The sequence below is a fragment of the Megalops cyprinoides genome, chromosome 16, assembly GCF_013368585.1.
Source record: "Megalops cyprinoides isolate fMegCyp1 chromosome 16, fMegCyp1.pri, whole genome shotgun sequence".
NCBI lineage: Eukaryota > Metazoa > Chordata > Actinopteri > Elopiformes > Megalopidae > Megalops > Megalops cyprinoides.
In genome coordinates, this window is record NC_050598.1 from 26,556,195 (window position 1) to 26,568,821 (window position 12,627).

The window sequence follows — 12,627 nt, forward strand, 5'->3', positions numbered from 1 at the left end:
GGCCAGTCATTGGGCAGGTCAAGCTAAAAGGCTAAATGGTTCATTTTAAACTAAGGAAGCACTGGAAATTGGAGGAATATGGTTCGAACTGCACCTCTGTATGATTAGGAGATTGTTCTCTCCCTCAGTGGCCAAGACCGACAGAGGCTGATGGCCCTCCCACCAAATACGGCCACACCTAGCGACACACACAGTGCTCCTCTTAAAACTACAAAGCAAGAAACTACAGGAAACTCAGAAAATTTTAAAACCAAACAGTTATCCTTCGCTTGACGTAAGTCAAATGAACATGATTCGTAATGATTTGTCCGTCAAGTGGAGAAAATAAAAACTGAGAAGCTAAAAATAGGAGGGGGGGGGGGGGGGAGAGAAAAAGCACTATTGAAGAGAATAAGGCAAGCAAGCTCATTTACACAGTCCATATCATTACTATTTACATTTAAGTATTGAGTAACTTTGCGAATGATTCACAAGCTTTTTAAATTACTTTTTTTTTTTCCCCCAGCAGTGTAGAGTATGGCTCCCCCTAGTGTTCGCTATGTGTCACACCACGGTCGCGTGCTTTCAATCTGCTCTTATCAAACTGCACTCAAAAATAAACCCTGCCTCAGGCGGCACGTCGTCCCATGACACTGCACCTCCAGGGCTATACTGCGCTTGTGAAATGCAAAAACAGACCGTTCTCAGAAATCTGCAGGGATACTGAGGGCCGGTGACAGCAACCTAGAAGACTACAAACCTTGGATAATTTGTGAATTCAACTTAACCTGACATTTAAACTGCTCTGACGATGTCTAACCCATAACTGACAACAGCGAGAGAGTAGAGTAGTAAAGATTTAAGCGTTACTTGATTGAAGACGATCATATATGTAACAGCACATCAAAACTACCTAACTTACTTTACCTTATGTTGGAGGAAACCAGAGTAAGATAAGCTAACCGAATTCCGGGTCTGTTTCAGGTATACAGAAAGAATCCAAGAAATGCGTGATGATATGAATGAATTGTCGGTTTAACAGTTCGCCCCCTTTTGGCGAGATCAGTCAGGTATCACCCACCTGCCTTGAAAATGTGCCTTTGTCACCACAGCATGCACCCCCACGTCACCCCCACAGGTGACAGGCCCCATGAGTCTGTAGCCCCAGAGCTGATATCTTCATCATGTCATCTGATTGAAAACAGCCTACTCAAAATGGAGGCAAAGGCAAATTTGAGGTGTGTCCACAGGTGCGCTCATAAAGCACAAAGCACCACACTGCCCAGCTGTAGAATATGATTAAAAACATAGGGAAATATTTTTAAAAAATACTTCCTTATGTTTTTAATGCTCATGCTCATCTCTCACTGCACCCTGAACTACGAGCTGATTGGCACCCGCTTGCTTTGTGGAAGATTTCTACTAAAACAGCGCCTTTGTCATGAAAAAGTCAAAGTATCAGCTTTTCCTCAGACTACAATCTCTGTCGGTCCAGTTTGTATGGTCAGTCTAGTCTTTATTGGTCTTCTGTTTACGGTCAACCTATGGTCATTATTGGTGTAGACATGCACCAACGACCATGGTCCATCCGATTTGGTCTGCTCGCACTCACTCACATACGCACACACACACACACACGCACACACACTCAAACACATCATGCCAGTCCACACAAAGCACCTGCACACCATTACCCCTCCTGGCAGCAGGTTACAAAGCCATCACCCTGCTAGATGCCCACTCTAGCCGCTACAGTATTACGGTGAGCTTTACCTGCAACCCTGGGCTGTGCAAGTGCTTTTTCTATCTTTCTCTATGACAGGGGTCTGTGTCCTACAGTAGGTGTAATGTTAACACAAAAATGCAACCTATTCATTACAGTATACCAGATGCTACACAGTAGATACAGCTTTTTACAGTGCCTACTTTTTACATGTGCAGATTTGGGGACACATTTAGACATTCTAGAAATAAAAGCACGTGGTAGTTTCTGCCCTGCCAATCAGATGGAAAGGGAGTGCTCACGCACGCACGCACGCACGCACGCACGCACGCACGCACGCACGCACGCACGCACGCACGCACACTCAAACACAAAAATCACCCTGGGCTTTCTGTGTGTCACAATAGGTCACTGTTGGGCAGATACGAGCCTGCTGGCCAAAGCGATATTTCAAAGTGACGTGCCGTCCGGAGCGCGCAGCGGAACAAACGTTCCCCTTCATCGGCCCGCAAACACATGACTCTGCTGATCGCGGGCAGCAAATACCTCGGCTCCACAACAAAAGCAGAGATAAGGGAGAGCGTGGCACAGATTCAGCTCTGTTAAAATGGCAGCCGCCCCCGGGTCGTCCCGGCCGAGGCTTTCAGAAGCTTTAAAACGATAAGTATATCTGGATAGGTACAATGCATACACTGTGGTTCTGGTTTTAAATAGTGTGGAAACCTAAAATACAAGGCACCCCCCCCCCCCCTCCCGTGGTCAGCAAAAAGAGACCCATTTATTACCGTGGCCCTCTCTCCCTCCCTCCCTCCATTCTCCATCACTTCTGGTCCCCCGGTATCTGTCCCATTTCACTGAGGACAATGCTCCCAAATTCTTCTCTACCCTTGAAAAATATTCTGCCCTAATTGGAAAGCAAGCTTATGCAAAAAAAAAAAAAGTCATGGCTCAAAACCCATACGCATTGACTGTATGCGAGTGTGATATGAAAGCTATCTACAGTGGTCCAGACAGTGCCTGATGCAATGGTGCCGACCCTGCAAATTAGGTCTATCATAAACAAAAAGTCCCTACACACCACCCCAACGCTGGGGTTGCAGCACAGCTACTTGCCATCTTTGAAAAGGGGGTACGGTTGTAGTCTGTCAACTCTCCCTTACAAAGACACCTACACAAACTTAGGCCATGATGGTACTGCAGGACTAGTGACAGTGCAGCTCAACGCCATGGGTGGACAGAGCGGCGAGGGAGCAGAGAGCTGCACAGCACAGAGCATGGAAGATGGACCTACGCTGTTATTAAAGCTACACTTTGTTTGGAAGTAGCCGGTAAGGGTGCCTCTCCATGGTCCTTGGTGTGTGTGTGTGTGTGTGTGTGTGTGTGTGTGTGTGTGTGTGTGTGTGTGTGTGTTTGTGTCCCAGTGTGTGTGTGTGTGTGTGTGTGTGTGTGTGTGAGAGATACAGAGAAGGGGAGAAGCTGACGGAGAGACTGACAGAGGAAGAGTATAGTTTGCAGAGGGGGGGGAGGAGACGTCTTGGCTCAAGCGGTTTCTGTGGTGGCGCTGGCCGCAGGGGTGGTCTTCTTCTTTGGTTGTTTCTTTACCGTCTTGGTTTGAGTCTGAGAGACGGATGAGCAAAGAGAGGGGGAAAACAGAGGAATTAGAGAGACAGAAACAATCAAGGGAAAAAATACACAACAAAAGAAAGAAAAAATAAATTTAAGACAAAATGGTTATGTAGCTGTCTGAACTATCAACCAACCATGTAAAGAGCTTCATAATCAACCTGAGACCCAAGTATGTACATACACACACACACACACACAGTCCTGCAGCCCAACAAGAATATTATGTCTACAACACAGCTGTTGCTTAATGACAAGTTACACTAGTACCTGGGCCAGCAGACAGTTTTGAATGGTACATCTGGGCCAAACACACTTTGAGCAGAAATGTCCAATGCGGTTAAGACCACATTACTTGTTCCCCGTTGAAATTTACATTACATTTACATTTGCATGAATCTTTTAACATAAATGTACGTTTTAACATGGGGGGGGGGTCCTCCATTCCAGCTCATCCTCCAAAGAAACAAACGTATAGCAACTGACAGTTGATCTGCAGTAGCTGTTGCTGATGTATGTCATCTTTGCAACAGTATGCGTGTGTGTTACTGTGTGAGCGAGCGCGGGTGTGTGTCTTTATGTACACACGCATACACACCTCTGTCTTGGCAGCAGCTGGTTTCTTGGCCTTGACGCTTGCTGTGCGTTTGGGGACCTTCTCTGTAGCATCCTCATCCGAATGCTCCGTCCTAGCATCTGATTGGTCCCCATCAGACCTGGAGCTGGGATGTGATTCGTCAGAAGCAGGAAAGGTGGATGTAGTGCGAGCTAGGAGATGGGAGAGAAGGAAGTGATGGCACTTGGAGAGGGTGAGAAAGCTGTGTGTAACTAGATGAAATTCCTGCTCCAAGCGTATCCCTGCAAATACAGCTGCTCTCACAATAAACCTCCATCAATCTCTGCAATTTTCCCTCCTTATTTTCTACTCATTTTCTTCCACTGCTGAATTTCTCCCTGTTCTCCCTCCATCGTGCTGCTCTCTCTACCCTTCTCTTCCTGTATCAGAGCCTCTCTGCCTGGTTCTGTCTCCTACTCTCTCCCCTGAGTTCAGGCCCCAGTCCCAGCCAGGCCCAGTGGAACAAGACTGATGAATCAGACACAAAGCCCCGTCCACACCCTCCTCTAACCCTCCCTTTAGCATTACATCATCAACATTCAAAACCTACTACAGTCCAGCCTTAACAGATCAACCCACCACTGATTCAGCACGTATTCATTTTACATTTAATACCCAAAAACAATGCAATGTTAAGAGGCCCAGAAAATATAAATATGAGGAACAGCAACTCTGAGTCATATCACTGTGGCTGATGGACATGTCATACCCGCCAGCAGAGACTGCGTAAGACCCGGCCGGCAGCGTTTGCTCTGTACCTTGACGCGTGGTCATCTTTCCTCGGGGCGCGGTGCCCCCACCTCCTGCGTCCTCGGCGGGGTCCAGCAGGTTGGATGTCGAGCTGCGCAGTCGGGGGTCGGAGGTGTGCAGGTGCAGCTCCTCCTCGTCCCGGATTAACGTCAGGTCCTGCATACTGAAGCTGCGCAGCTTCTCTGACAGCACGCCCTGCCCCTGAGGAGGACAGCACACCTCACATCCTGCGCAGTGCTGCGCAGACAGCACGCCTCACTTCCTGCGCAGAGCTGCGCAGACAGCACGCCTCACATCCTGTGCAGTGCTGCGCAGACAGCACGCCTCACTTCCTGTGCAGTGCTGCGCAGACAGCACGCCTCACTTCCTGTGCAGAGCTGCGCAGACAACATGCCTCACTTCCTGTGCAGAGCTGCGCAGACAACATGCCTCACTTCCTGCGCAGACCTACTACTTGCGTAACCCTTCCTATAGACCGCATTACATTACATTACATTCAAGTTCTTATCCATAGCAAAAGAATAACAGTGTTTCCATTCAACCCAGGTGCAGTCTGAAGGGGTAGGTCTTCAGTCTGCGTCAGGAGATAGCCAGTGATTCCTCTGTCCTGATCCCCATGTGGAATTCATTCCACCACTGAGGGACCAGTACAGACATGGTGTTACAGGGATCGCGTCTGAGAGGAGCGACCCCATCGGGATGCGGCAGTCAATTGCCCCATGGTTGCAGACTGCAAACACAAGATGCCTCACAGGCTACAAAGCTGCATACACGCCTTATCTACAGACAGCATGCAGATCGCAGACAAAGGGAAGGCACAGCACACATGCAGTGGACCCATCACCGGAGACACAGAGAGGACCCTGAAACACACGACCCACTGCTGACCCCAAGGCCACACCCCCCGCAGCGCAGAGACGCAGGTCACGCCCACCTTGGTGGCTGCGGTGACGGCGGCATTGGCGGCCAGGTTGAGGCCCCTCTTCCCGAAGCGCATCATGGTCTCATAGCTGCGGTCGCGGGCCTGAGCGATGTAGTCATCGATCTCCTGCAGGGAGGACACAGACAGAACGACGCACACGTCTGTACATTACGTTATTACATTACTGTCATTTAGCAGACGCTCTTATCCAGAGCGAATTACACAGGTTACAGTTTTTACACGTCACCCATCTATACAGCTGGATATCTACTGTGGCAATTCTGGGTTAAGTACTTTGCCCAAGGGTACAACAGCAATACCCCAACGGCAACCAGCAACCTTTCAGTTCTGGGCCCTGGTCCTTACCACTATGCTACACTGCTGCCTCCAGTACACAGGGGCCCCAGAGAAGGCAGCCCGACAGTAAGCCCAAGGACAAAGAGGACCACTGACCTTCTCCTTGTTGGACAGCGTGGGGTGCACAAACTTGCGGTAGAGCACACTGGAGCCCTTGGTGTAGGGGGACAGCAGCCAGATGACGAAGGCGATCTTCAGCTCAAAATAGAAAGGAAACCTAGGGACACAGTCACATTGCCAGTGAACTCGGTGGATGAAACCTCTGAGAGGAACATTCTATTACATTCAGAATGTCTGTATTATTACCATACGAAACAACGTCTTCTGTAACATCTGATCTTTAATATAGCGGCAAATTATTTTCCCATTAAATATCAAAATAACTGATTTAACTACCCAGTAAATTATTTTCCCATAAAATGTCAAAATAACCTATTTATCTGTAGTTAGTGTTTCCCCAAAACACTTAATCAGCATGGCCTATCATAGGCACAGCTACATTGTACACGATCTGAAGAGTGCCATACCCATTACAGTAGGATAATTAGCAGTATTCCCCACTTATAACTGTCATCTTTGCATACCATTTACAAACTTCCATCACATGAGAAAAAAATTTAAATAAATCAACTTTCTCCACCCATGTGAGATCACCAGTGTTGCTGCTACTATTGATATTCAAATGAGTGTTCTGTGCTCAGCAGAGAAATTTTTTGTGCTGCTTGTCAAGTTATCATCATTCTGAAAAGCAATTACCTGGGAAGAAAAATGTAAAAAATGCATATTTTCCTGAACTACAGCTCTACATGCAGCAGAGTATGTTTAACTTTGCAATATTTCCACCTCATGAAGTGATGTACTCATTCTACATGTACTTTTCTTAGATAACTGAAATATAAAAAGGGGTGTATAGTTTTTAGCCAGCTAGAAGGCTTAAAATAAAAGCAAATGATTTTTTGGTACAAGTTTCATTCAGTTATCTGTGTTATTTGTTATTGCTGTTTATGAAACTATAAACTTAAATTAACGTATAATTACGTGTAAACGTAAATTACGTGAACGAGAAGTGGCAGTGAAGTCACTGCAGTCCTTATTATACTACGGTTATTCTTGTAAAACAAATAAATTCATATTCTTACACATTCATATTTGTCTCTCATCTTTAAGTTTACTTTGTTTCACCTGATCCTCAGCATTGACTATGCCGTTTTCCAGTGCATTACGGAACCTGGAGAGATCTGTTCAGTCAGGAGCAGCTGACAAAGCACAAGGCTAAATGCTGCTCCGTTTGTCTGTTTTCAAATAAAATGAAGATCTACTGATCCAATGAGGTCTGTCCTCTTCCCTTTCCAGTGAGTTTGTGACAGTCAGCCTTCAAATCAGTTGGCTTTCTAAACTTCGGACTGATTGCTTGCTGTTATTAGAACACTGTGCACAAAGTTTTTTTTTTTTTTTTTTTTTTAAACTCTTGTTTAGATCTATGTAGTAGTTAATATTTACAGGCCTTCATACTTGAGCTGCATTTGGATTCGGAATCACTGAATGTTGCAAGGGTTTTACGGTGCGTGGAGTCAGAAACGACCGTAACATGTACGCATGCATGCATTCCTTTAGCAGAGCATTTTCTGTTTAGTTATGCATCATATCACGAGGGGCAACGTGTTGTGGAATAACATTCCGCCGGCAACGGCACAGCAAATGCGCGATGATGTAACTTATGTCCCACGGTTAGGAAGGTCTGTGGGCACTGTGCAGGAGGAGACGGGCCGCTGAGGGACTGAGGGGAGGGGTTATGTGTGGAGGCGGGCAGACCGTCTCACAAAGGGGCAGCGACTCACCAGGAGAGCACGATGTCCGTGATCGTCTCCGCTGTGGTGAAGAACGCGAAAACTATCCAGTACATCATCCATTTCACCTGTGCAGAGATACACAACTACTGCTTCAGATCAAAAAGCAATGACTCTTCAAACATGCACACGCACGTGCACACACACATGCGCGCAGGAACAGAGCGGCTCTAATGCTCCCACAGAGACACAGCGCACACACAACAGGGCCTTTAATCGCATAAACGCTCAAAGGCATCAACATACCAGCACATCCCGCAGGTCAGCACTACACCATTTCAAGGAAACAAGAAGATGGAGGAAACGGTCTCATGTTCCAATTACTAATTCTGTGGGCGAAGTGTGTGTGTGTGTGTGTGTATATATCTACAAATGCATTCCAACTACCCACACAGCAGTGGGGCAGAGCCTCAAAAGCAAGCTCTGGCAGCTTTTTGGACAGTTTTCCCACACTAAAATAGGAAGATTCCTGTGCTGTAACACTGCTGCCAGGCTCAGGCTGCTTGACTGTCAGGTGGAGAGCACAGCGATGATGGGGCCTGCGGGGTAAATACACAGCCCCACCAATGGCAGAGTCTGATTGTGGAGGAGACATAAATAACAGCACTAAAGATGGCCTTCTTTCCCCCCCAATCACCCTGCAACTGAGCAACTGTTCCCTGACGGCAGGGTTTCCATGGTAACCAGCGGCCGGCAGCTCCTGAGAAAGCTGCCACACAATGAGGCGAGAGGTAAACAGACAGAGTTCTCGTCCAGGAGGACCCGAACTTACCCCAAACCCTACACCGCACAGAGCTCGCAGTCAGGGAACACAGCAACTTCATTACCATCACCTGAAACTGTTAGAGCTGCAAACAAGCACTTTTCAGCCACCGAGGGATCTTGGGAAGGCACGGTGGAGTTTGGGTACTCACATATTCCTTCACGTTCTTCGTCTTCACGGCCTTGTAGGAGGAGTAGGCCGGGTACAGGGTCCCAAAGGCCAGACTGCGGAGACATGACTGGTGTCAGTACCCTGAGCCATCCAGGGCCTATACGCTGGGCTCACAGGTACAGAGGGACAAGTCAAAAAAAAAATAAATAAATAAATAAATCCGTCCCTCCCACAAGCTGACAGAGCCCCCTCTTCCTAGAGCTATTTGCACCACTACATGGCTGCTGATTAGTGGGGAAAAAAAGACATGTCATGCTTGAGTTACTTCTCGTGCTGCCATTGTTTAGTTGTGTGAAATGTGGTGGTGAGTCCAATTTGTTCTGGCTATTTGAGTCTGTTACAGGAGGGGGGGCCTTACACCCCACCATGATATGCTTCTTTTGATTTTGCCTTGTTGTTTATTTCATTTGATATTTGCTGTTCACTGGCATAACTGAATCGGTCTTTGCTGGATTAGTTATTTATCGTTGCTTGCAGCCATCAGATCTGTGTTTGTAGAAGTGATCAAAAGCTTTTTCACAATTGTCATACAAAAGACTGGGCGAACTTTAGAGAGACAGAACACTAGAAAATTTTACATAAACCCAAGTATAAGCCCATGGCTGCTACTACAGCATAATAATGATAAGTGCTAAAGAAACAGTAATTTCAAAAGAACCAACTGTTGATGAAGACCTGTTTTGTCAAACAAAATGAAGAGTTAAGTTAGCATGATAAATAAACGTTTCAATATCCTAGCCCACAAAGTATGATACACACCCACTTAAAAGCTAACACTGTGCATCAGACAGCCAAACAACATCCTCTTCCCACGGCAGCATGGACAGAGATCAACGTGTCTGCCAGACAGCAACACTAAACACACTCAAAGACTTCCTTTGACTAGTTTAAATTCCAAGGGCACTGAGAGCGAAAAGTTAATTCCCGCAAACAGAGAGGCTTCAGCACCAACTGGTGCTCACATCCAGGCATGCTCACAAATCTTGATTTCAAGGAAATGGGACAAACGACTTAAAACTGTGCAGCTCAAGTTCACATGATGAGTCTAGCCCTAGAGCTCAGCTATCTAAAACTGTGAGAGCAGTGAGTCTCTAAAGCTATACAGTGCAGATTCAATACACTGTGTGCAAAATGTGTGCAGGTGAGGTGAACGTGCTGGAACAGACACACCTCCCCAGGAACTTTACATGCTCTGAAACTCCATAAAGCAATAGACTTGTGACAGTTTGAGACTGACCAGTGAACATCAGGGTATCTGCAGGTTCCTTTGACAATGCTATGGATGCTAACTCATTCAAAGGTAATGGAATGAGCTGGATAAACCCTCAAGGTGTGTGTGTGTGTGTGTGTGTGTGTGTGTGTGTGTGTGTGTGTGTGTGTGTGTGTGTGTGTGTGTGTGTGTGTGTGTTTATGCACGTGTCCAGTTCAGTCATCAGGAGCACCACAGAGGTGAGAATGAAATCCTGCTTCCTGAGCTACACTAAACAAACATTTAAAAGAAAAGTGCCTGTGTGTGGACATATTCTCTCCTGCTACTGATATCTGGCTTCCAGCTAGCTTCCTGCTAGCTTCCTGCTAGCTGGCTAGGAATGACTGTCCACCATAGTATGTGAATAACATCCCTTTTTCTGCTGGCAGAATGAGTCCTGCAGGAAACTGGAAACTGGAAGGTGGTCCCTTTGCAACCTGGGTACTAAATCACAGCACATCATTAATTTAACAACATGCACTAATGGCACTTCGCTACCGCACCCCTGTGCGACGGACGGGAACGCCACATCAATCAAACAGACGATATGGATCTGTCAGACAGGACCCAACAGATCAGTTACTTTGCGTTTTCTATAGGGGGGTCTGCCTATGGCTGCCCTGCTGATTGGTTTGTATGTAAACACGCGCTCGCATGAATCACGGCACACGCAGACACTCGCGCAGGCTGGCCCGCGCACGTGAACCCAGGCAAGCACACGCGCCGCCGCACACGTGCCCGCAGGGCCGCGTCTCCGTCCCATTGGCCACGTGCGATTTCTGCTGATTTGGCAGGAAGCTGACTGGAGCGGGAGGAGAGAGCTGGGAGCGACGGGCGACGGCCGGGGGGGGGGTGAGCAGACAAGGCCTGCGCACTTTCCCATTGCACCGCCATCAGCTGGAGCGCTCTGGCTCTGTGTGTGTGTGTGTGTGTGTGTGTGTGTGTGTGTCTCTCACTGTGTCCAGGCAAGCGTGCAGTCAGTGAGGATGAGACGCATGGCAAGGCCGGAGCTGTGACGGGCAAACACCCCCTGTCTCATGCACTCCCCTGGGGGACAGACGTCAACAGCCCTGCAGCCCGGCCACTGTCAGAGGGTAAGACCCTGATCTCCAGATCCACTCTCTCTCTCTCACACACACACACACACACACACACACACACACACTGTGAGAGCCAGAGGGACACATTCATTTCGCACTTTTCCTCTACAGACTCAACACTGTGCCATGACTGCGTGCAAAATCACTACAGCGTGACCACTCTTCACGCATCAAGCTCAGCTCACTTCTCCATTTCAAAACTGAAATGATTTGCGTTAACATATTCCTACATGAGAATTAAATAACCAAATTGTAACCTATGAAAATGCATTAATCACTTAATTGCTTTGTCAAAAGAAGTAAACTAGCAAAAACTGAAATTCACATCAGCTATCCTGATTTCTACATAGGTCTATACTATATATTATATATAATGTCTATAGTAACAAAAAAGTTACATAGTGAGAAAAGGGGACAACTGGACGTATGTGTGTGTGTGTGTGTTTGAGCTTGTAGGAAGAGTCCTTGAACCCCAGATAAAAATAAATCTAAACTCCTGGCTGCATCCCACTTAGGCATGGGCCACTTTCTAGTTAGGTATAGGCCTCAAAGTACGTGCTTCAAAGGACAAACGCAGGTATCAGTAAGATGTGATGTCTTTCTCTTTACATTATGAACAGCACTGTCACTTCACACCATGTAATCAGGAAATTCTTTTTCATCATGAATTTAAAATTTTACCTAGAATTTGTATTAATCAAAGCTAATTATTCAATGGCAATCTCAGCGACGCTAACCGATTTTTAATCAGTACGTATACATGAACAGCTGTCTAGGTGGTTATTAATCGTATTGACGACTCTGAAATTACTGTTTTTGACACATTAAAACAAAGAGATGTTGTGCTGTTAATGCGGATGAAGAGCTAGTTACCAACACAACTGAAGTGTCAACACCAAGGTCTGCAACTGGCTGGCTAACCACAGCGCTCTGCTCCACCTTCGCAAGCTTTTAATTCGATTAAGGAAAAAATGTTTTTGCACACATATAACAAGCCTGACCACATAACAGGAGACAAGCCACAGCGACGGCAATAACCCCCAACCAGCCGTTTCCTTTAATATTTATATGCAAATACCTAATTACCAAAAATAGCAAGCTGGTATAACGCTACCCCCGAACCAGCTCGCTGGTAATACAGCTGCAGAGAAAGCGTTGGCAACGCGGGCCGAAAGGGCAATAAACATAGGCTGCAAATTGGCATACTTACACCACTATTCTAGAGATGATCCACGACACCATCTTGACGAGTATAAATGTCTCCTTATTCTTTAATCGTTTTACCCCCCCATTCCTCCACTGAACTGTTGACACAATGCAAAGTGAGTGGCGTGCTGTATTTCACAGGTAGCTATCCAGCCCCGGATTCTGCTGCATTCATACAGAAAAGCCCGATCACATCGTCAGCAGCCCTCCTCCCCTCTTAAAGGGCCCGCACAACGCGTTCCACTTCGACGACAGATATAATTAATCTCTTCAAACGTGATTGGTTGAGGACGGTATTATCGTTCTGTGCAAACATTCTAT

General features: G+C 46.8%; 1 protein-coding gene across 1 annotated transcript; it reads right to left on the bottom strand.

Moving 5' to 3' along the window:
* Positions 1-3,169: 3,169 nt before the first annotated feature.
* reep2 (receptor accessory protein 2) lies at positions 3,170-12,484 on the bottom strand. The gene is made up of 8 exons (XM_036548777.1): positions 12,311-12,484; positions 8,732-8,804; positions 7,809-7,885; positions 6,067-6,187; positions 5,626-5,739; positions 4,700-4,892; positions 3,924-4,093; positions 3,170-3,319 (listed from the first exon to the last, which is right to left on the bottom strand). The coding sequence occupies exons 1-8, from the start codon at positions 12,340-12,342 to the stop codon at positions 3,242-3,244; spliced, it is 858 nt and encodes a 285-aa protein (XP_036404670.1). The 5' UTR covers positions 12,343-12,484; the 3' UTR covers positions 3,170-3,241.
* Positions 12,485-12,627: the final 143 nt, after the last annotated feature.